Below are 24608 nucleotides of genomic sequence, written 5' to 3'. Positions count from 1 at the left end.
GACTATTTTCTTTTTGTTTCAAAAGTGTAAAAAAAAATTGAATTGTGAAAAATTATATTAAAGTTCAAATAGATTCATTTTTAGATACATACATAGATAATGAATGATTGACAGATAGATAATAGATAATAGATAATAGGTGGATAGACAGATAGATAGATAAATAATAGATAGATAGTAGATGATAGATAATAGATAGATAAAATATAATAGATACATGATAGATAATAGGTGGATAGATAGATAAATAATAGATAGATGATAGATAATAGATAGATAAAATATAATAGATAGATAGATACATGATAGATAGATAATAGATAGATGATAAGAGAGATGACAGATACATAGATAATAGCTAGATGATAGATACTAGATAGATAATAATAGATAGATGATAGATAATAGATAATAGATAATAGATAGATAGATAGATAGATAGATAGATAGATAATAGATGATAGATAGCTAGAATAGATGATAGATAGATAATTGATAGATAGATAATATATAGAATAGATAATAGATATATAGATAATAGATAGATAGATAGATAGATAGATAGATAGAAAGATAGATAGATTGATAGATAATACATAGATATTTGAATGTTTTCATTATTTATTTGAAAAATATAAAAATATAAAATATAAAAAACACCACAAAAACGTAAGTGCAAGAATATTAATGATAATAATACCATAATTACTATTATCATCACCAACACCATTGTTATTATTACCAATATTATGATCACCATTAACATTATTACTATATTATATTATTATATTGTATAATTATTAATTTATTATTGATTTTTTATTTATTATTATTTGATATTGTATTATTTTATTTTCCATTTTATCTGTATTATTATTATTTTTAATATTATTATTATTTTATATTTTTCTAACTGTTTACCTGCATCAGTAAATCTCAAACTTTAATATTAGTATAAAACAATATTTATCTCCAAATACTTTGTAAATTATATTTCTAAAAAGCCATATCTAAGCAAAGACCGAGTATTTTTTTTAAGGAAACATCTTCTTTTTCTCAGCAGGATATATCATATTATTTGGCTGTTCACCCTCACTGCTTCTTAGCTCCTTGGAAATGCTGTGTGCATCCTGAAGACTCTCTGTGACCATACTTTTTTTTTCCTAAGCTGTCATTTTGATAAAGGAACACTGATACTTTTACCCTTTTTTAATGTTTCTATTACATTATAGCAGTGTTATTTTGGTGTCTTCAGCATTGTTCTTCCATCATCTGGATGGCTGATTTTGTGTCTTCTTTGGTCCCACACACCTTAAGTCTATCACCAGAATGTAACAGCTTTTGCTGGACCAGTGAGTGAAGTCCGTGACCCTAATTTCAAATGCACGACCCCAAAATCCAGTAAACTTCCAGGAAAGGCATTAGACTCAGTATATGGGTCTGTATCATTACTCTGTGCCACAGATATGTACTGATAGTGAGAATATGTTCTAATACCATGTTATATTGTCACACTCAAAGGCACCTTAGACTTCATGTGTAATCTTTCTGAAGTATTTTGCAGCAGTTTTCTTCTTTCCATTATGGCATATAATAAACATATAAAAGCAACAGTAAGTTTCCAATGACTTAAAAAAATTCCACACTTTAATTTATTTTTTAAGTTAAATATGATAGTAGGGCTTACTGATATTAGAGAATTGTTAGTTTTAAATTAATTTTAAAAAAAAACTTTGGTAGGGAGACAATAAATTCTCTATCTATCTATCTATCTATCTATCTATCTATCTATCTATCTATCTATCGGTCTGTTTATGACTAATAACTTCTCTATATACAATAAATTACACAGGATTCACCATTCACAATAGGTCACATATCACAGCTCACCTTCTCCTTCTGTACAATGACTGATAACACCTCTATATACAGTAGATAACACAAGATCCACCATTCACAATAGATGATGTCACAGCTCACCTCCTCCTGTACAATGACTGATAACACCTCTATATACAGTAGATAACACAGGATCCACCATTCACAATAGATGACATATCACAGCTCACCTCCTCCTCCTTTTCAATGACTGATAACACCTCTATATACAGTATATAACACAGGAGCCACCATTCACAATAGGTGATGTCACAGCTCACCTCCTCCTCCTGTACAATGACTGATAACACCTCTATATACAGTATATGACACAGGAGCCACCATTCACAATAGGTGATGTCACAGCTCACCTCCTCCTCCTGTACAATGACTGATAACACCTCTATATACAGTATATAACACAGGAGCCACCATTCACAATAGGTGATGTCACAGCTCACCTCCTCCTCCTGTACAATGACTGATAACATCTCTATATACAGTAGGTAACACAGGATCCACCATTCACAATATGTGATGTCACAGCTCACCTCCTCTTCCTGTACAATGACTGATAACACCTCTGTATATAGCAGATAACACAGGATCCACCATTCACAATAGGTGATATCACAGCTCACCTCCTCCTGTACAATGACTGATAACACCTCTAAATACAGGAGATAACACAGGATCCACCATTCACAATAGGTGATATCACAGCTCACCTCCTCCTGTACAATGACAGATATCACCTCAATATACAGTAGATAACACATGATCCACTATTCACAATAGGTGATGTCACAGCTCACCTCCTCCTGTACAATGACTGATATCATCTCTATATACAGTAGATAACACAGGATCCACCATTCACAATAGGTGATATCACAGCTCACCTCATCCTGTACAATGACTGATAACACCTCTATATACAGGAGATAACACAGGATCCACCATTCACAGTAGGTGATGTCACAGCTCTCCTCCTCCTCCTGTACAATGACTGATAACACCTCTATATACAGTATTTAACACAGGAGCCACCATTCACAATAGGTGATGTCACAGCTCACCTCCTCCTCCTGTACAATGACTGATAACACCTCTATATACAGTATATAACACAGGAGCCACCATTCACAATAGGTGATGTCACAGCTCACCTCCTCCTCCTGTACAATGACTGATAACATCTCTATATACAGTAGGTAACACAGGATCCACCATTCACAATATGTGATGTCACAGCTCACCTCCTCTTCCTGTACAATGACTGATAACACCTCTGTATATAGCAGATAACACAGGATCCACCATTCACAATAGGTGATATCACAGCTCACCTCCTCCTGTACAATGACTGATAACACCTCTATATACAGGAGATAACACAGGATCCACCATTCACAATAGGTGATATCACAGCTCACCTCCTCCTGTACAATGACTGATAACACCTCTATATACAGTAGATAACACAGGATCCACCATTCACAATAGGTGATATCACAGCTCACCTCCTCCTGTACAATGACTGATAACACCTCTATATACAGGAGATAACACAGGATCCACCATTCACAATAGGTGATATCACAGCTCACCTCCTCCTGTACAATGACTGATAACACCTCTATATACAGGAGATAACACAGGATCCACCATTCACAATAGGTGATATCACAGCTCACCTCCTCCTGTACAATGACTGATAACACCTCTATATACAGTAGATAACACAGGATCCACCATTCACAATAGGTGATGTCACAGCTCACCTCCTCCTGTACAATGACTGATAACACCTCTATATACAGTAGATAACACAGGATCCACCATTTATTATAGGCGATGTCACAGCTCACCTCCTCCTGTACAATGACTGATAACACCTCTATATACAGTAGATAACACAGGATCCACCATTCACAATAGGTGATATCACAGCTCACCTCCTCCTGTACAATGACTGATAACACCTCTATATACAGGAGATAACACAGGATCCACCATTCACAATAGGTGATATCACAGCTCACCTCCTCCTGTACAATGACTGATAACACCTCTATATACAGGAGATAACACAGGATCCACCATTCACAATAGGTGATATCACAGCTCACCTCCTCCTGTACAATGACTGATAACACCTCTATATACAGTAGATAACACAGGATCCACCATTCACAATAGGTGATGTCACAGCTCACCTCCTCCTGTACAATGACTGATAACACCTCTATATACAGTAGATAACACAGGATCCACCATTTATTATAGGCGATGTCACGTCTGATGATACATCCTAAATCTAAGCCTGATTTTAACATATTAATAACTACTTGGTAATTGATACGTTGGTAACAAACAAAATGCAAAAAATTAATCCTAATCTATACTGTCAGATGTATGACGACACATCACAGACGTCATTATTTTATGCACATATCTCTTTTTAAGGCCGTTCATTTGCATCAATGTTTAATACATACAGTATTTTTATATATACACAGATGTATGATAAAGAAGCCAAATAAAAACCTAAGGCTGAGCCGCAGGAGGTGAATGTACAGACCGGTGGTTTATTATGCATAGATAAACCTCTTTATCATTGGATGTAAATACAATTAAAATTCACAAGTCTCCCTTATAAGTCTATAAATGAAAGTAATGCGTCTACCGGGAAGAACAAATAACTGTTTTGTCATGTATTATTTTACAGAAAAAAAAGGAATAAAAAAAAAGAAAGAAAAAAAGATCATCGTTCTGGCTCATTTAATTTTTGCGAGTGAATGATCTAAGATTAACTACAAACTAGTCAGTGCAGTATAAAAGCTGAAAGCAATTTTCAGCCAAAGATGGTAATGCCACATTTATTCCACAACTGAATGACTCTAAATGACTGAGCTGGAAGGTCGCTGTACATGACCACGGGGCCTGATAAAGCCATAGCAACAAAGGGAGAAAAAAAAAATGCTCCAAAATAGTTCCAAATTATTTGGTGCCATCACCTTAATGAGATTAATACAGACGTGTTCATGTGCCTAATTGGTGATTTTATTTAAACTGGTAATGAAGGATTAAAACTTGAGGCAACAGGCTGCATGCAAGAATGGGGATCTGAAAAAAAAGTTCCAAATTGCAATAGGCAGTGATTTCATAACTCTTCAGCAAAGTAAGTAATGAGTGGTTTCGAGTGCAGCACCCCAGGGTCCTGGTCGTTGCAGAAATGTCATTTTCCTCTAGGGGGGAGAGATGTTACGTTTGGAGTAGTGTTGAGCATTCCGATACCGCAAGTATCGGGTATCGGCTGATATTTGCGGTATCGGAATTCCGATACCGAGTTCCGATACTTTCAGTATATCGGAAACCGGAATCGGAAATTCCCATCATGCAAACTCCCGATTTTATTTAAATCAGCCAATGAGGAATGATTTGAAGTGTGGGCACATCCTGTTCTGCACGGTGGCCATGTAACTACTGGCATGGCTGTGATTGGCTGCTGAAATGATGTCCCGATGCCCTATAAAAGTCTTCGCCGCCTTTTTGAGCTCACTCTGCTGTGAATTCAGTTAGGGACAGGACGCTGTGTTCTGACTGAGGGCCAGTTTAGACATAGCGATTTGCTTCATTGTGCTTAACCCAGGCTAATTTAGCAACCGCTGTGTTCACCTTGCTTTTGCCTTGCAGCGCTGTTTACAGCTGTCTGCAAGGTCTGTGTGTGTGAGTGCAGCTCACTCTGCTGTCTGTCCATAGTCACAGCCGGTTGTGGTCAGCTCAGGGTGCTTCACTGCCTCATACTGCTAAATCCATTGTCCTTTTTTGCAATTAGTGCAGCCTGCTGCACATTTTTTCAAATATATCCTGTATTAGTGGCTTTCCATCTGTATCCTGCTAGATTGTGGAAAAACACTATATGGGATTAGATAGAGGAGCTTTTTTTGGCCTTGCAGGGCCGTTCTCGGCTGTCTGCATGGTCTGTGTGAGGGCAGCTCGCTTTGTAGTCTGTCCGCAGCCACAGCCGGTTGTGTTCAGTCAGGGTGCGTCACTGCCTCATACTGCTGAATCCATTGTCCTAAATTGCAATTAGTGCAGCCAGCTGCACATTTTTTCAATAATATCCTATTAGTGTCTTTCCATCCGTATCCCGCTAGATTGTGGAAAAACACTATATAGGATTAGATAGAGGAGCTTTTCTTGGCCTTGCAGCACCGTTCTCGGCTGTCTGCACGGTCTGTATGTGAGTGCAGCTCGCTTTGTAGTCTGTCTGCAGCCACAGCCGGTTGTGGTCAGCTCAGGGTGCATCACTGCCTCATTCAGCTGAATCCATTGTTCTAATTTACACTTAGTGCTGCAGTCAGCTGCACATTTTTCCTAAAATATCCTATTAGTGTCCTTCCATCCGTATCCCGCTAGATTGTGGCAAAACACTATATAGGATTAGATAGAGGAGCTATTCTTGGCCTTGCAGCTACGTTCACAGCTGTCTGCACGGTCTGTGTGTGAGTACTGCGCTCACTCTGTAGTGTCTGTTCTGCGAAACAAACCCAAAGTTCACCAAACACTTTACTGTTGTGTAGGCCACATAAGCTCATAATAAAGTCTAGTCCACACTTCATAAAATAAGTGTTTGTTATACCTGTTAGCAGCTGTTCAGGAATAAGCACACTAAGCCGTTAGTACTTTTCTGCCTATCTTTATAAGTCTATCACGATGAAGAAGGCAGGGAGTAAGGCACGTGGGCGTAGGCGTGGAGCAGGGAGAGGACGTGGGGATTCTGCGCCAGCTCCGGGCGCCGGTGACTCATCATCCCCCAGTTTTAGCAGGGAGCAGACTTTCATGCGCAGCTTTGTAGGAGCTCGCCGTACCCCGCTGCTGCGGGACAAACAAATTGAAGCCGTTGTCGGATGGATGGCAGCTAACGCATCAACTTCAATTAGTGCCACATCCTCTCAGGCACAGAGCACTGAAGAGCAACCATCTGTCGTCTCTTCACCACCTGCCAAATTGCCCAGGCAGTCAGAGAGCCCAGGACAGGAGCCATCTCTACTTCTGTTCTCTGGATCTCTTGGCTTGGAAACAGGGGGCCAGCCAAGCAGCATTAGAGAATCAGAAGAGGCTGTATGCAGTGATGCCCAAAAGCTTTGTCTCTCTGAATCAGAAGAGGCGGGTGGGACAGTGCCTCCGGTTACCACTTCTCAGTACGCATCTGATGATGAGACTCAGGTGCCAGTTTCTGGTGCGTACTGTGCTGCTGAGACTACCCAGGAGAAGCAGTTGGTGGCAGAGGGTAGCGTAGATGATGAGGTCCTCCACCCATCATAGCGTGATGAACAGGAAGGTGGTGGGAGCAGCTCTGAGGAAGAGATTCCCCGAACGGACGGGAGAGGGAGGGGGAAGACTGCGGTGCCTGTAGCCTCCACTTCGGCACCCATTAGGAGCATGCCTCTTCCAAAAGCCAAAGCAGGTGCTCCCAAGACTTGCAGTGCCTGGTCCTTTTTTGACACAGTTGCAGATGACATTTGCTTTGTCAAATGCAAGCTGTGTCATCAGAAAATCAAACGAGGTAGAAATATCAGCAACCTCAATACCTCAAATATGTGGAAACAAGCACGCGGTGGAGTTACAAAAACACACTGATGACCTAGGCCAACCTACAGCGGCACCTACCACCTCTTCAGCTCATGTTGTTGCCTCTTCCTCCAGCTCACACACTGCTGGTTCGGCTTCCTCACAGGATCATCATGGAAGAACCTCTGGCACTGTTGTCCAGAGACCCAGTGTAATTCCACCCACAGCACCACGTTCCCAGTCATCCTCACACTCCCAGCCCAGTCTACAGCCATCAGTAGCACAGGTATGGGAGAAAAGGCGGCCATTCTCGGCAAACCACCCACGAGCACAGGCTCTGAATGCAGGCATTGCAAAACTTCTGTCCCTTGAAATGCTCTCATTCAGGCTGGTGGAGACTGACAGCTTCCGTAACTTGATAGCATTGGCAGTCCCACAATACAATATGCCCAGCCGCTTTTATTTCAGCAGGCAAGCCGTACCTGCCCTGCAAAAGCATGTGGAGGGAAACATCAAACATGCGCTACTAAACGCCGTTAGTAGCAAGGTCCACCTCACCACCGATGTGTGGATCAGTCACCATGGACAGGGACGATACCTTTCCCTCACTGACCATTGGGTCAATGTTGTGGAGCTGGGTACAGACATGGCGAGTGGCGCTGTATGTGTACTGCCAACTCCAAGGATTGCAGGAAATCCAGTCTGTGCACATTGACTCCTCCTCATACTCCAGTTTCTCAGAATCATCGTTGCAGGAGCCGACACGGTCTACCTCCACCTTGACCCATGAACGCTTACCTGTTACGACCGATATGAGCACAGCTGTGGCCAAACGTCAACAGGCCGTACTTAAATTAATTTCTTTGGGGAATCGAAGCCACAAAGCACATGAGCTCTGGAATGCCATCAATCAGGAGAGCGACGTGTGGTTTGTGCCAGCGAATCTCCAGCCAGGCCTTGTAGTGTGTGACAATGGCCGAAATCTGGTGGCAGCTCTGGGCCTTGGCAACCTCACTCACATCCCATGTCTGGCACATGTGCTCAACTTGGTTGTGCAGAGTTTTCTGAGGGACTATCTGGATCTTGATGCACTGCTGCACAAGGTCCGCCTTGAATGTGTTCACTTGCGGCGTTCCAGCATGGCCAAATCACACATTGCAACTCTGCAGCGCCGTTCCGTCTTCTGGAACATCACATCAAATGTGACCTCCCCACCAGGTGGAATTCCACGTTTCATATATTGGAGCGGTTGTGTGAGCAGCAGCCAACAGTAATGGAGTACCAGCTGCATCAGGCACAAAAAAGTCGCAGTGCGCGCCGTTCAGACTTCACAACCACTGAGTGGGCCACTATGAAGGACATCTGCCAGGTTTTGCGGGCCTTCGATGAATCCATGCGGATGGCGAGTGCAGATGATGCACTAGTCAGCATGACTGTCCCCCTTATCTGCCTGCTTGAAAGAACACTGCAAGCGCTAAGGGATGAGGTGGTGGAAGAGGTTGAGGATGAGGAGTCAGAAATGCCATCGGCTTCTGGACAGTCTGCGCGACGTGGTTCCTCACAAAGGACTAGGCAGGGGACCTTTTGTGAGGAGGATGAGGAGGAGTTAATGGAGGAGGAAGACATCTTTCCAGAGGAGGGAGTTACACAAATCTCCATTAGTCAGTATGTAGAGCCAGGGTGGGGTGATGCAGAGCAGGCAGTCATCACGCCTCAAGCAGGGGGCAGCATTTCTTGGCCAGTTGGAAGTCTGCAGCACATGGTTGATTTCATGCTGCAGTGCCTGAGAAACGACCGCCGCATCGCCCACATTCTTACCATGGCTGATTATTGGGTGTACACCCTCCTCGACCCGCGCTACAGGGACAATTTACAAACCCTCATACCACCGTTGCAGCGGGAGCGTAAAATGCGGCTGTACCAAGACACTGGTGAAGTCCATCATCTTCTCCAGTCCAATCGAGAGAAGTGCTGCGCCTGCTACTGCTAGTGCTTTACAAAGCAGCTCTGTGCGTAGAGGCAGTGGAGGAATCTCTGCACAAAGAGGGAGCAGAAGCAGTGCCTCAGCACAAGTCAAGACCAGTCTGTTCCAACAGTGGCAAAGTTTTGTGTGCCCGCCACAAATGTCTACACCATCACAGACGGATCCAGTCAGCAGGAGGCCACGTTTCCGTCAGATGGTGACAGACTACATGTCTTGCCCTCTCAGCGTACTCCCAGATGGCTCTTCCCCCTTCAAGTTTTGGGTCTCTAAGCTGGATACATGGCCAGAGCTTAGCCAGTATACATTGGAGGTGCTGGCTTGCCCTGCTGCCAGTGTATTATCGGAACACGTCTTTAGTGCCTCAGGTGGTGTACTAGCAGACAGTCGCATGCGACTATCCTCCGATAACGTTGACCGGCTTACTTTCTTGAAAATGAACAAGGCCTGGATCTCACAGGAATTTACCACTCCTCTTACCGATTAAATAATTGGTTGCCAACAGTAACCAGGTCTCCTGTTGTGTTCATGTTTCAACCACCTGAACTTTAATCCCTGGGCTCCAACACCGCCAGTTGCTGCCCAGAAGTGCTGGCTGCACAGACAACACATGACCCAGTGTTATTGGGTTTCAGTAACGTCCGCTGATCCCCTGCTGTGTATCTGGCAATGTGTCCAGCGACCGTCACGCTGGCACTACAACAGCAATTAAAGGGAACCTGTCCCCCCCAGGTATTTGTAACTGAAAGAGCCACCTTATGTAGCACTAATGCTGCACAAGGAACAGGTGGCTCTTTTAGTTATGCTTCTTGCACATGCTGCACTTAACACTTATAAAATATGTGTCCCCTCATACCATGAAACCATCCCAGAGGTGGGACTTTCCTTTGCAATGAGACGCAGCACAGCCGGCATTCATACCCCCATGGCGCCGAGCGCCGCCTCCTCAGCGTTGCTTGCATCTGTCCGAGAGCCTGCGCTGTTATGTTTAACCTTGGGCATGCGCAGTTAGCGCTGTCCATCTTCTGACATCATTTGATGTCATGCTGGCTGTGCCTGTGCGGCCGTGCTGCCAGAGATCACGCCACGCAGTGTCTTCTGATTTAGCCACACTGTGGGGCTGGGATTCCTGGGCATGTGCAGTGCATATCTTCGCCTCTCACTGTTCTCCCTCCGCCTTCTACAGACAGTGTGGCGTCAGCTGATCCCAATTCACATGCCACGGCTGTGATGCCGCACACTCTGAAGAAGGCGGATGGAGAGTAGTGAGAGGCGAAAATATGCACTGCGCATGCCCAGGAATCCCAGCCCCGCAGTGGGACTAAATCAGAAGACACTGTGAGGTGGGTTCGCAGGAGGCGCGGCCGCACAGGCACAGTTAGCATGACACCAAATGATTTTAGAAGCCGGGCAGCGCTAACTACGCGTGGCCAAGGTTTAACATAACAGCACGGGCTCCGTGACAGATTTAAGCAACACTGATGAGGCGGCGCCCGGCACCATGGGGGTATGAATGCCGGCTGTGCTTCACCTCATGACGACAGAAAGTACCACCTCTGGGATGGTATCACGGTATCAGGGGACACATTTTATAAGTGTTTAGTTCAGCGTGTGCAAGGAGCATCATTAAAAGAACCACCTTTTCCTTGTGCAGCATTAGTGCTGCACATGATGGCTATTTCAGTTGCTAATGCATTGGGGGGTTAAAGGTTCACTTTCAACTTGATCCAATTAGGCCTCAGCCTACACTCTGCTTCTCCTGCTGTCCCTGGGCTCTAACACCGCCAGTTGGTGCCTGGAAGTGCTGTCCGCACAGTCAACAGTCGCTCCTCTGTTATTGGGGTTCAGTATCGTCAGCTGTTACCCTGCTGTGTGTGTGGCAATACCTCATATGTGCTCCTCCTGCTGTCCCTGGGCTCTAACACCACCAGTTGGTGCCTGAAAGTGCTGGCTCCACAGTCAACACTTGCTGCCGTGTTATTGGGTTTCAGTAACGTCAGCTGATTCCCAGCTGTGTATCCAGCAAAACCTCTAATCTGCTCCTCCTGCTGTCCCTGGGCTCTAACACCGCCAGTTGGTGCCTGGAAGTGCTGGCTGCACAGTCAACACTTGCTGCCGTGTTATTGGGCTTCAGTAACGTCAGCTGATTCCCAGCTGTGTGTGACGGGGTGTACGGCAGAGCAAGAAGGGACAACAGGCCAAGGGATGATTCCACAGATTTATTATCAAGAACGCTGGAACAACACATGCAGGTAGATCTACAGAGTCCACAATTAGTCCAACAGAACAGGTTCTGGGGCACCTCCCGATAATCCTTGTGCCAGCTAACAAAGCAATAGTCCACACGAGTCCAAGGGATCCCAAAACAATCCCACGAACGACGAGATATGTCCTCAGCTCAAGTCTCGCCCCATTCGCTTCCGCAGTCCCAGATGGACATGGGGTCTTGCCTCAGCTAAGAATCCCCACTCCTTCTCCTTCAAGGATCAACTCACATCTGATCTCAAAATAAGAATGGATTGTCTGAGCTCCTGGGATCCGCCCATGAAGGGGTAGGGGTTACACCTTCTATTCAATGGTTGGGTCCACCAGAAGATTCTAGACTGGTGGGCTCCAGGCAGTCTATGTAATATGTACATTTGACTAGCCACCTGCTGTGAGGAAGAATGGCTATTCCTCCACTAGTGATGTTGACAAAGCTTAATTACATTAGAGCTTAGGGCTGCAAGTATTGGGGGAAGGAGACATTGTTACAGGTGAACTCCCAGCCAAGAAAATACATAAATTACAGCTAATAGACCAGAGAACAGTTACATACATCAAATGGCATATTATTCAAATACAGGGCAAAAGTACATATCATGACACTGTGTATCTGGCAAAACCTCTAATCTGCTCCTCCTGCTGTCCCTGGGCTCTAACTCTGCCAGTTGGTGCCTGGAAGTGCTGTCCGCACAGTCACCAGTCGCTCCACTGTTATTGGGGTTCAGTACCGTCAGCTGTTCCCCTGCTGTGTGTGTGGCAATACCTCATATCTGCTCCTCCTGCTGTCCCTGGGCTGTAACACCGCCAGTTGGTGCCTGGAAGTGCTGGCTGCACAGTCAACACTTGCTGCCGTGTTATTGGGTTTCAGTGACGTCAGCTGATTCCCAGCTGTGTATCTTGCAAAACATCTAATCTGCTCCTCCTGCTGTCCCTGGGCTCTAACACCATCAGTTGGTGCCTGGAAGTGCTGTCCGCACAGTCAAAAGTCGCTCCTCTGTTACTGGGGTTCAGTAACGTCAGCTGTTCCCCTGCTATGTGTGCGGCAATACCTCATATCTGCTCCTCCTGCTGTCCCTGGGCTCTAACACCGCCAGTTGGTGCCTGGAAGTGCTGGCTGCACAGTCAACACTTGCTGCCGTGTTACTGGGTTTCAGTAACGTCAGCTGATTCCCAGCTGTGTATCTGGCAAAACCTCTAATCTTGCCCTTCTGCTGTCCCTGGGCTCTAACACCGCCAATTGGTGCCTGGAAGTGCTGTCCGCACAGTCAACAGTCGCTCCTCTGTAATTGGGGTTCAGTAACGTCAGCTGTTCCCCTGCTGTGTGTGCGACAATACCTCATATCTGCTCCTCCTGTCCCTGGACTCTAATACCACCAGTTGGTGCCTGGAAGTGCTGGCTGCACAGTCAACACTTGCTGCCGTGTTATTGGGTTTCAGTAACGTCAGCTGTTCCCCTGCTGTGTATCCAGCAACGTGTCCAGCAACCGCCACGCTGGCACAATAACAGACATTTACCTGCCTCCAGTGCAGGCTTCGGCCTACACACTGCCCCTCCTGCTGTCCCTGGGCTCCAATACCACCAGTTGGTGCTCGGAAGTGCTGGCTGCACAGAGAAAAACACTCGCTCATGTGTCAGTGGGGTTCAGTAACGCCAGCTGTTCCCCTGCTGTGTAGCCGGCAACGTGTCCAGCAAAAGCCACGCTGGCACTAGAACAGCAACTAAAAGGGAACCGGTCCCCCCCCAGGCGTTTGTAACTGAAAGAGCCATCTTGTGCAGCACTAATGCTGCACAAGGAACAGGTGGCTCTTTTAGTTATGCTCCTTGCAGACGCTGCAATTAACACTTATAAAATATGTGTCCCCTCATACCGTGAAACCGTCCCGGAGGTGGGACTTTCCTTCGCAATGAGATGCAGCGCGGCCACCATTCATGCCCCCATGGCGCCGAGCACCGCCTCCTCAGCGTTGTTTGAATCTGTCCCGGAGCCTGCGCTGTTATGTTTAACCTTGGGCATGCGCTGTTAGCACTGCCCTTCTTCTGACATCATTTGATGTCAGGCTGAGTGCGCCTGTGCGTACGCGCTGCCCGAGATCCCGCCCCGCAGTGTCTTCTGATTATGTCACACTGCGGGCCTGGGATTCATGGGCATGCGCAGGGCATATCTTCACCTCCTACTCATCTGCTTCCACCTTCCTCAGATTGTGCGGCGTCACGGCCGTGGCATGTGATTATGGATCATCTGACGACGCACACTCTGAAGAGGGCGGATGAAGAGGAGTGAGAGGTGAAGATATGCACTGTGCATGGCCATGAATCCCAGGCCCACAGTGTGACAAAATCAGAAGACACTGTGGGCCGTGATCTCTTGCAGCGCGCCCGCACAGGCACAGTCACCCTGACACCACATGAGGTCAGAAGATGGGAAGCGCTAACAGCGCATGGCCAAGGTTTAACATAACAGTGCGGGCTCCATGACAGATTCAAACAACACTGATGAGGCTGTGCCCAGCGCCAAGGGGGCCTGAATGCTGGCTGTGCTGCGTCTCATTACGAAGGAAAGTCCCACCTCCGGGATGGTTTCTTGGTATCAGGGGACACATTTTATAAGTGTTTAGTTCTGCATGTGCAAGGAGCATAACTAAAAGAGCCACCTTTTCCTTGTGCAGTGTTAGGGCTGTACAAGGTGGCTTTTTAAGTTGCTAATGTCTGGGGGGGGTTAAAGGTTCTCTTTCAACTTGCTCCAATTAGGCCTCAGCCTACACTCTGTCATGTAATGCCTCAGCTCCAACACTGCCAGTTGCTGCTCAGAAGTGTCTTTGGCACGGGTACTCCCTCCTGCCCAGCCAGGTTCCAGCACACCAGCTGTTTCCGGGTAGTGTCAAGGTCACTTAGCCTACAAAAACGTTGACCTGTCATGTTGCGGTCAGGTTAGCCGACTCCATGATGCCTGCAGTTTCGGTGCTTCCTATGTGGGCTGCGGGAAGTGGCAATCAAGGCTGGTTCTGTAGTGCCAATAGGACAAGCTCCCCCTGTAGGACTGTTGGTTTTCGGTAACTGTGGCTGGCTCGCGGCCTACCTATTTTTTCTTTTACTGTGGACCTTCTGCCGCCTGAGTTCCACCACAGTTAGCTGGTTCTTAGCAACACAATCTTGAGTAGGTCCCCCTGGTTCCAGCACCGTCAGCTGGTTCCGGGCAGAGCCTTTGGCTTAGGTGCCTCCTTCTAGGTGTCCGAGTTCCACCAACGTCAGGCGGTCCATGGTAGTGCTTTGTGGCATGGGTACCTCCTGCTTAGTAACCGGGTTCCAGCACCGTCATCTGGTCCTCGGTTGTGCCATTACCTCTTCTACCTTCGGGTAGCCATCCGGGTTCCAGTACCATCAGCTGGTTCTCGACAGTTTCTTTTGCTCTTTTACATTCTGCTCCCCATCCTGGTTCCAGCACCGTCAGATGGTTCCGGGCAGAGCCTTTGGCTTAGGTCCCTCCTTCTGGGCATCCGAGTTCCATCAACGTCAGGCGGTCCTTGGTAGTGCTTTGTGGCATGGGTACCTCCTGCTTAGTAACCGGGTTCCAGTACCGTCAGCTGGTCCTCGGTCGTGCCATTGGCTCTTGCACCTTGGACAATGCATCTGGGTTCCAGTACCATTAGCTGGTTTTCAGCAGTGTCATTGGCACGGGTACTCCCTCCTGCCCAGCCTGGTTCCAGCACGCCAGCTGTTTCCGGGTAGTGTCAAGGTCACTTAGACTCCAAAACGTTGTCCTGTCGTGTTGCAGTCGGGTTAGCCGACTCCATGGTGCCTGCCGTTTAGGTGCTTCCTTTGTGGGCTGCGGGAAGTGGCAATCAAGGCTGGTACTGTAGTGCCAATAGGACAAGCTTCCCCTGTAGGACTGTTGGTTTTCAGTAACTGCAGCAGGATCGCGGCCTACCTATTTTTTCTTTTACTGTGGACCTTCTGCCGCCTTATACAATGTATATGCCACAATAAACAGTTTAGGGAATTTTAATAAATATTTTTATAATGTGATCAACCCCTATTATGCAGCAATGGAGAGCCAAGAGACACGGAAAGCAAAGATCAATGCAGGTTACGACCCAGTCTATATATGATTGACATTTTTTGGTTACATATTCTGGAGCAGAAAGAGATGAAGGCTCCGGGGCATTGCTATAATCTCAGTGCACATGATGCCCCAGAGGAGGTGCAAAAAACTCCCTGCAGCCATGTGAGACTATTATTGCTTACAATCTTTGTAAAATTCCAATATTAATTATTTATCAGGCTACTGCTATCCATGCAATGCTCTAATGTAGTCCGGTAGATACACCTATAAAATACCTGCTGAGATGATCCGCAGAACATTAAGGAGCTCGTAGTACAGGAAATACAATGAAGTTGGCCAGAATTTAAAATAATGCAAACAATGGGAATTTGTCACTAAGACAGACCCATGTAACTAAGAATATGTATAAGATGATTGAAACATGTTATGTTGTACAAAAACAACCAAATATAGGTCCATCTAAGCCCGATTGGTCAAGAGAAGACTTTCGCGCCATATCAGCTTTCCTTTCTGCTGTGGAAATGGTCCATCAAGCTGAGGCACTGTCGGAGGTGTTTTCCAAATTATGCCACTGAGTAGATGTAGAGGACCTCTGGAGAGGAACAGAAGTGCACACAAAATAGGGCAATACCATCTGGTAAAGGATAGGTATAAGCGATGGTAGCTAAAGGTGTAGTGTGCAGGCACAACACCTATAAATGTGTGGAAAGTCTCTGCTTCTGCCCTGTGCCTCTGGGAAATGGCGCTTTCAGATGTATACTGGCAAAAATGGATGCTTACATATTTAGTTGGCTTAGTTTAGCCTTGGAATTCCAAAACTTTTTTAGTAATACCAACGCATTTCTGCACCGGTCCAACGCCTTTCTCAAGGTATAAAAACAAGTTATTGGTTTTTATACCTTGAGAAAGGCGCCACTCCAGCTCAGAAACGTGTTGGCATTAATGAAAACCATTTTGGAATTCCAAGCATCTCCATTCCGGTATCTTCATGTAGGTGTATATACACAATAGCATCTGCTACCCATAGATTCCTAGTCATCCTGCAAATTATACATTTGATTTACCCAGATGCCTCTACAGGGAATAGAGCAGTTGACGAATCTTCTCCTGACAAATGTCAAAAGGGCACTCTTTTGGCACTGTCATTGGGTCAATGGATGGAGTCCGATGGATAAATCTGGGATATGCCTATAAAGGCATTCTTTAAACATTTAATATAGATGCATAGTGAACACAGCCTAACAGACGGCTCTTACAGTGGCATGCAAAAGTTTTTCCACCCCCGGTCAAAATTACTGTTATTGTGAACAGTTACAGTAAGCAAGTTGAAGATGACGTGATCTCCAAAAGTCCTAAAGTACCTTGTAGCTCCCACTTTTGAAAGTATCACAGCTTGAAAATGATTTTTGTAGCTAGACAGATCTTTCAATTCTTGTTTGAGGGATTTTCATCCATTCTTCCCATTCTGTGAGATTCCTGGGTTGTCTTGCATGCAATGCTCTATTGAGGCGTATCCACAGATTTCAATGATGTGCCGATCAGGGGACTGTGAGGGCCATTGTAAAACCTTCGGCTTATGCTCTTTGAGGTCGTCTATTGTGGATTTTGATGTGTGTTTAGGATCATTATTAGGGATGAGCGCGCGTGCTCTGATATCACGTGACATGAGCATGCTCAACTGTTATCAGAATATCTCGGGCATGCTCGAGTAATATGTTTGAGTCCCCACGGTTGCATGTTTCGCAGCTGTTAGACAGCCAAAACACATGCAGGGATTGCCTAACAAACAAGTTTTTATATAAAGCTGGGATTTACATCAACCTGGGTTTTCCTATTGATGACATTGAAGAAGCCATAAAACAAGGTTAATTATGGTCTGAATCCTTGGTTAAAGTTATATGAACACACAAATTTCCAAGGGTGCTCAAACTTTGTCATTGGCCCGTTTTTCTTTTTGTCATTTTTAAAATGTAAAAAATGGCAATATATATATATGTGCCTAAAATACAAAGGAAATGTGTCATCTTAAACTTTAGGCCTTTTAGAGATCATTTCATCAACTCGCTTAACTGTTCACAGTAACAGTAATTTTGACCAAACTTTTACATGCTACTGTATGTGCATATTAGACACTCCAAAATTAGCCTGTGTACTAAGCCATGAAGCAAGAACACGAGTAGAACTCCAAAAAAAATGCTTTAACAAAGGCCAAAGTAACAATTGAAAGGTACAAGTTTATTAAACATTCATATAAATGAATCACAAAAAGTCAGACAAAATACCGTAGGTATCATTAAACGAAAGGTGGGTACACCCAGAAAATAGTAGCAGCAAACAACTGGTAAGGCCCACAAAAAAAAAGTTTTTTGTGTGGCCAGTGTCTGAAAATGCAGGCACTAATAATGGTTAGTTAGTCCACTGTACATGTGTGTATGCGACGCAACGCAACCAACAACGCAAATACACAACGCAGCGTTTTGCGTCGCATGCATTGTCATAAGACCCTACAGATCAAGAATTTTGGCGCAGGGAAAAGGCAACAAGTAGCGTCCTCTGCGCCCTGTCTTGTGCGTCTATATGGCGCATGCGTCATAAAACGCAGTACAACGCATACCGGCACATGTCCTTGCGCCCCCCATGTTAAAGATAGGGGCACATGACACATGCGTCGGTATGCGTTGCCGACGCTGCGCCCAGCAACGCAAATTTTGAATGTACCCTATGCATGTATCATACCAAATATATCAGACAATGCCACAAAATGAGAGAGCTGAAGTGTAACACATCAAAGAAAAGAGGTATACGGGGTGGGCCATTTATATGGATACACCTAAATAAAATAGGAATAGTTGGTGATGTCAACTTCCTGTTTGTGTCACATTAGTATATGGGAGGGGGAAAACATTTCAAGATGGGTGGTGACCATGGCGGCCATTTTGAAGTCAGCCATTTTGGATTCAACTTTATTTTTTCCAATGGGAAGAGGGTCATGTGACACATCAAACTTATTGAGAATTTCACAACAAAAACAATGGTGTGCTTGGTTTTAACGTAACTTTATTCTTTATTGAGTTATTTGCAAGTTTCTCTTTCTTTACAGCCATTGACATGTCGCAGAGGATAACACGTGAGGAGCGGATAGATATTGTGTTGATGTCCAGTACAAAAAAGGAACAGCATTCCATCCAGGTGATGAAAAATTAAAAGAGCTTTATCATGCAACGTTTCGACCATAATAGGTCTTTGTCAAGCATCTAATCCAGAAATTGTGTTGATGTCTGGTGAACGCAGTACCCGGGTCATTGCAGCAGATTTCAATGCAAGACAGCCTACGCAAGAAAACTGTCACCATTCCCATGTTGCTTAGGTGTATCCATATAAATGGCCCACCCAAAAAAGTTTGCCCCAGTGCGCCAATCTGGCATCAGTCGAACATTCCTTCGGCGGATATTAGCTACTCACAAATGGCACCCTTACAAAATCCAGCACCTGCATCATCTCATTGAGGAAGACCCAGATCAGCGTGCTGAATTTGCAGAGTGGGCAAAACAAAAATTGGAACAGGACCCTCAGTTTACACAGAACATTATGTTCAGTGATGAGGCGAACTTTTTTGGGTGGGCCATTTATATGGATACACCTAAATTATTACTATTATTTATTTATTTATATAGCACCATTAATTCCATAGTGCTGTACATGAGAAGGGGTTACATCAAAATACAAATATCACTTACAGGAAACAAACTAACAATGACGGACTGGTACAGAGGGGCGAGGACCCTGCACTTGCGGGCTTACATTCTACAGGATTATTGGGAAGGAGACAGTAGGTCGGGGGTTGCAGTAGCTCCGATAGTGTTGAGGTTGCCGTGTGGTCACTACAGGTTGTAAACTTTCTTGAAAAGGTGGGTTTTCAGGTTTCTTGTGAAGGATCCAAATGTGATGGATAACCGGACATGTTGGGGCACAGAATTCCAGAGGATGGGGGATATTCGGGAGAAGTAATGGAGACGATTGGGTGAGGAGTGAATAAGCATGGAGGAGAGGAGGTGATCAGTAATAGCAGACAGATACAGGGTGATTGGGGTCAGGAAAGATGGGTGATGGTATTGCAGCCAGTGGACATACCAGTAATACCAGACATATACAAGGTGATTGGGGTCAGGAGAGGTGGGTGATGGTATTGCAGCCAGTGATCAAATGGAAATGGTGACAGTTTCCTTGCGTAGGGTGTCTAGCATTGAAATCTGCTGCAATGACCCCGGTACTACGTTCACCAGACATCAACACAATTTCTATCTGCTCCTCACATGTTAACCTCTGTGACATGTCAATGGTTGTAAACAAAAAGAAACTTGTAAAAAAAACTCATGAATCAATAATGTTATGATAAAACCAAGCACACTATTGTTTTTCTTGTGAAATTCTCAGTAAGTTTGATGCGTCACATAACCCTCTTCCCATTGGAAATAAAAAAGTTGGATCCAAAATGACTGACTTCAAAATGGCCGCCATGGTCACCACCCATCTTGAAATGTTTTCCCCTCCCATATACTAATGTGCCACAAACAGGAAGTTGATATCACCAACCATTCCCATTTTTTTTAGGTGTATCCATATACATGGCCCACCCTGTATTTACCTAGGAATGGTAAATGGGGACCCACCGCCCCCGACGCGCGTTTCACTTGGAAATGCTACATCGAGGACTGGTCATAATAAAGCTAACACTGGACTATTATTGTATGTACACATGTACAATGGACTAACTAACCATTATTAGTGCCTGCATTTTCAGACACTAGCCATACAAAAAATCTTTTTATGGAGATGTTAGCAGGTGTTTTCTACTACTATTTTCTGGGTGTACCCACCTTTCTTTTTCTGATACCTGTGGTATTTTGTCTGACATTTGATGATTCTTTTATATGAAATGTTTAATAAACTTGTACCTTTTAATTGTTACTTTGCCCTCTGTATATGCATATTATGTGCAGCCATAGTTATTTTGCATCTTGACTCCTCCAATCCCATTCTCTATAGACAATAGGACATTTGGTGAATGTGTCATCTTGATTGCCTGGAATGATCTGATCAATACATGGACTTTGATCTGAATGGATGTCTTCAATCATAGACTATGGCTCAAATTCATCAAAGTCACTGCGCCACTGCACCAGAATTGTGGATTAAAATTGCAATTAAAGCTGAAATATATTTGCACAGCAAGGAGTTGCGCATACTTTTCGCGACTTTTGGCATTTTCACGTGAGTTTCTCTCAACCCCACCAAAATGGGAGTTGCTGGGGAAGACAGTGGTGCAACACTGCAGCTCATAATTATGATGAGCTGCGGCATCCCTTATGCCAGCGACTGGTGTAAAATTTGTGGCAAGGTGCACACAAAGGCGCATGCCACTTTTCAGATGCTCTTGATTCCGTAAAAAGCATGTACCTTTTAAAGGAAACCTGTCATCAGGTTTTCCCAGCATGAACTATGGCCACCACCTTTAATGCCTTTTTTACAGCAGTGTATATAAATCCCTAACCCCTCTGTATAGCCCCAAAACTGCCCTTTAGAATCCCCCCATAGGATGCGGTCCAGTCTGATGGGCATCACTTTGCTTTGGAGCCTCTTTTTTCGTTGAAATCTCTTTCCTCCTTCCCTGCTTCATGTGGATGGCGCATACAACATCATCCACACAGTGTCCCCAATCACACTCCTTCGCAGGCATACTTTGCCGTGCCGTGGTGAAGTCAGTGCAAAGTTCTGTAGTGTGCATGCACCGGGAGAGGCCAAAGAGTGCTGGTGACCCGGTAATAAAGAGGACGTATGTGCATTACAGTACTTTGCTCTGTCCTCAGCAGGGCAGAGCAAAGTACGCCTACACATGAGCAAGATTGGAGACTGTGTAGATGACGTAGGACGTGTCATCTGCATGAAGGAGGGAAGGAGAACAGCAATTGCGTCGAGAGAGGCAGCACCGAAGCAAGACCAGTAACTCATCACAATGGTCTCAATGAGTAGGGGTCTAAGTAAGTGCCTCCCTTTTTTGTATCTGAATCCTGATAATGATGAGGCACTCTTAAACACATGTGGTGATTGCCAACCAGACATCTAGGACACCGGATACAAGGGGAAACATCCAATGTAGCCGAATTTTCAATTTCCTATGAGGCTACTCTTCTTGTGTATTCTGCAGATCTCTAAGTTAAAAGAGTTTTTGCGTAGAAGACGAAAGACCAATAATTTGGTTCCTAAAGAGAACAGTGAGATGCAACTGGAGTTTCTACATCTTTATAAAATGAGCATCATGCAGTAATGCATCCTGAAATTATAGGAGTTTTACAAATCACTGCCATGAATTGTAATGGAGAGTGAAGTCATTGTATTTACAACCAACTTCTTGCTAAAAAAAATTGTGAGGGTCTCAGTGACCAGGCCTCCAGAGATATGACTATACAATCTCTTTCCCTTTGTAAAACAGTATTGGTAATATCTCTACTGCGGCACGTAGAGTACCTATGGTTCCTTACACAGAGCTGCCCGCCATGCTTGCCAATCCTCCATAGCATACGCTAGTTGGTGATGCTCAACCTTTTGGATGAGCATCACCAGCTTTGACAAGCAGGCACTCTGTGTGTTTCTTTTTGCTTCCTGACAGCAATAATTTCGTATTGTTGGAACACCAAAACTTGCTTCATCCTTTGGTACATAGCAACAATTTTGTGAGAAAGCACTTTTAACCCTGAACACTCAACAATGCCTTAAAAAAATTATCATCTAAACTTGAGATCTTCTCAAAGTTTATGAAAATAGGAGCTAATCTGGTCCATGTTAACGGTGGTCTTCTCTAAGTATGTAGTCATCTTTTATGGAGTTTTTACTCTTTAAATGTCCAATGTTTGAAACTATCACACACAAAAAACGTGTTTCCTACAACAATGTTTTGTTCCTCCCCAAAAACCATGATCATTTTGCGAGCTCCAACTCAATAAATATTTGCAAATTTACTACAATTTTCCAGTTTCATTACGCTAATCAACCACCCCGAAGAAATCCAGATGGAGATTGTCTAAATTAACGCGGCATCATTTTTCCAAACATTCTCATCTCCACCGAGTTTCTTTTTAGTGTCTGACATGTATCGCCGCCATCTGAGCGCTTTCTCTATAATTTTAACATTTCCGTCAAAATGGCAGTGTGTTTTGTTCAGCTCCAGTTGTGGAAAATCCTTAATGCTTTGTTGGTTTAGAGGTAGGTCGTAAAACAAGTACATAGATAAGGGTAACTGAATTATACTGTTTTTCCAGGGAGCGAAACCGCTCAATTTGGACGAGGAATGTCACAACAGTCTCGGTGGCCCGTCAGCTGTGTGATATAGTTAGCAAATGGCGAAGTGCAGAAACTTCAGAGATGCGGCATCTCTGTGCTAAGTGATCTGTATTCTTTCTGAATTTACTTTGCCTTAACCCCGTGAAATTAACAGTACTTCCCTGACATTCGACCCCTCGACCCCACGTATAATAAGAAATTCAAAAAGCCTCATGCATGAGCGTGTCTATCTAATGCAAAACCGGAGGAAAAAAAATGACCATGTCACCTCCTTTATTACACAGAAAGCATCCTAGTCTCTATTGCACGCTTCAGACATGAATGCTCAGTTTAACGTTATTATAAAGCGAAGAATGGGAATAGGTGGCGGGTGGTGGTGGTGGTGGGGGGGGATGTAGAACAGTTTCATCGGTCGTAATTCACTGTTTGTGACTTTTATAGACAATACTTTGTAGCAAGTGGATATTGCCGGCGAAGAAGAAAAAGAAGAAGAGCGAAAAAAAAATAAAAAAATAAAAAGCTTTGTGTTCCATTAATGCAGATATTTACCGAGATAAGTGGAAGACTATGATGGTTCAAAGAAGAAGTAGCTTGCGGGGAGCTGGTTACCAAGGGTGCAAGAGCTTGCACAATGTGTAGGTCTCAGGGTTTAAGAGGGAAAAGCAGAAAAGTGTTATGTGAAAATGATTTTGCAGTTATCAGGCTCCGGGGATGACAGCATACAAGAAAAAGAACAAGGTTCTATGCGGCTTTTTCTTCGCTGTAAAGTAAAGATTGGCAGCTTGAAGTAAGGCTTACAGGCGGACCCGCGCACGGCACCTCTTCACCCAGGACTCATAATCACTACTCAAAGAAAAAAGCATTTACCAGTAAAAAGCGGCCGTAGCCATCAGAAGTGTGCTTAAAACACCACTTAAATATCACTTTATACGCTATTACTTGCAAACCGTGGCTTGGTATTAAATTATACTTGCATAGGCTTTGCTTAGGTGCTGATAATGCTTTTCGAAGGTGGCACTGGCGAAGAATTTAGGCTGCTTTACCGGGGGACGTGACTAGCATTTCCCAAACCGCTCGACAGTGACAGGGTGAAAAATGGCAGGACTGTACTTTCTTCCCCCCACATAGATTGTAATTTTAATTGTCACTGTGGCCCTTCTGTTTTAATTATGGGTCCTCTTTGATATATACCAGGACTTCGCATTGAATGAAAATATGGTGCTATAATAGTCTCTTTATAATTAATGACCACATGTAGATATCTCGCTGCTTGGGAGAAAAGAAATAAATGAACAATTTATTTAACTAGCTTTTTGGATTCGGATCTGTCCCTCTGCTGAATATTTTAAATGTTCTTTGGGGCGGTGGAGAGTGATATATACAAGTGACACCGTTACTGCACTGCCCTGGCCGAGTATATATTTTAACAGACAGGGGGCAGATTTGATTTTTTGAGGGGAAGATCACAGCATTTTATTTGCTTTATTTAAGTTTTTATCCTTATG

General features: G+C 44.4%; 1 protein-coding gene across 1 annotated transcript in view; it reads left to right on the top strand.

Moving 5' to 3' along the window:
* LOC138646076 (uncharacterized) overlaps positions 1 to 24608 on the top strand; it is a 113315-nt gene that overhangs the window by 78316 nt on the left and 10391 nt on the right. Inside the window, exon 3 of the mRNA XM_069735545.1 lies at positions 21971 to 22086. Within this exon, the coding sequence (XP_069591646.1) occupies positions 21971 to 22086 (116 nt within the window). The remainder of the gene's footprint in view (positions 1 to 21970; positions 22087 to 24608) is intronic.

This window comes from Ranitomeya imitator, chromosome 7, assembly GCF_032444005.1.
Source record: "Ranitomeya imitator isolate aRanImi1 chromosome 7, aRanImi1.pri, whole genome shotgun sequence".
NCBI classification, from domain to species: domain Eukaryota; kingdom Metazoa; phylum Chordata; class Amphibia; order Anura; family Dendrobatidae; genus Ranitomeya; species Ranitomeya imitator.
Note: the sequence above shows the minus strand (reverse complement) of the source record. Positions and strands in the feature narration are given on the sequence as shown.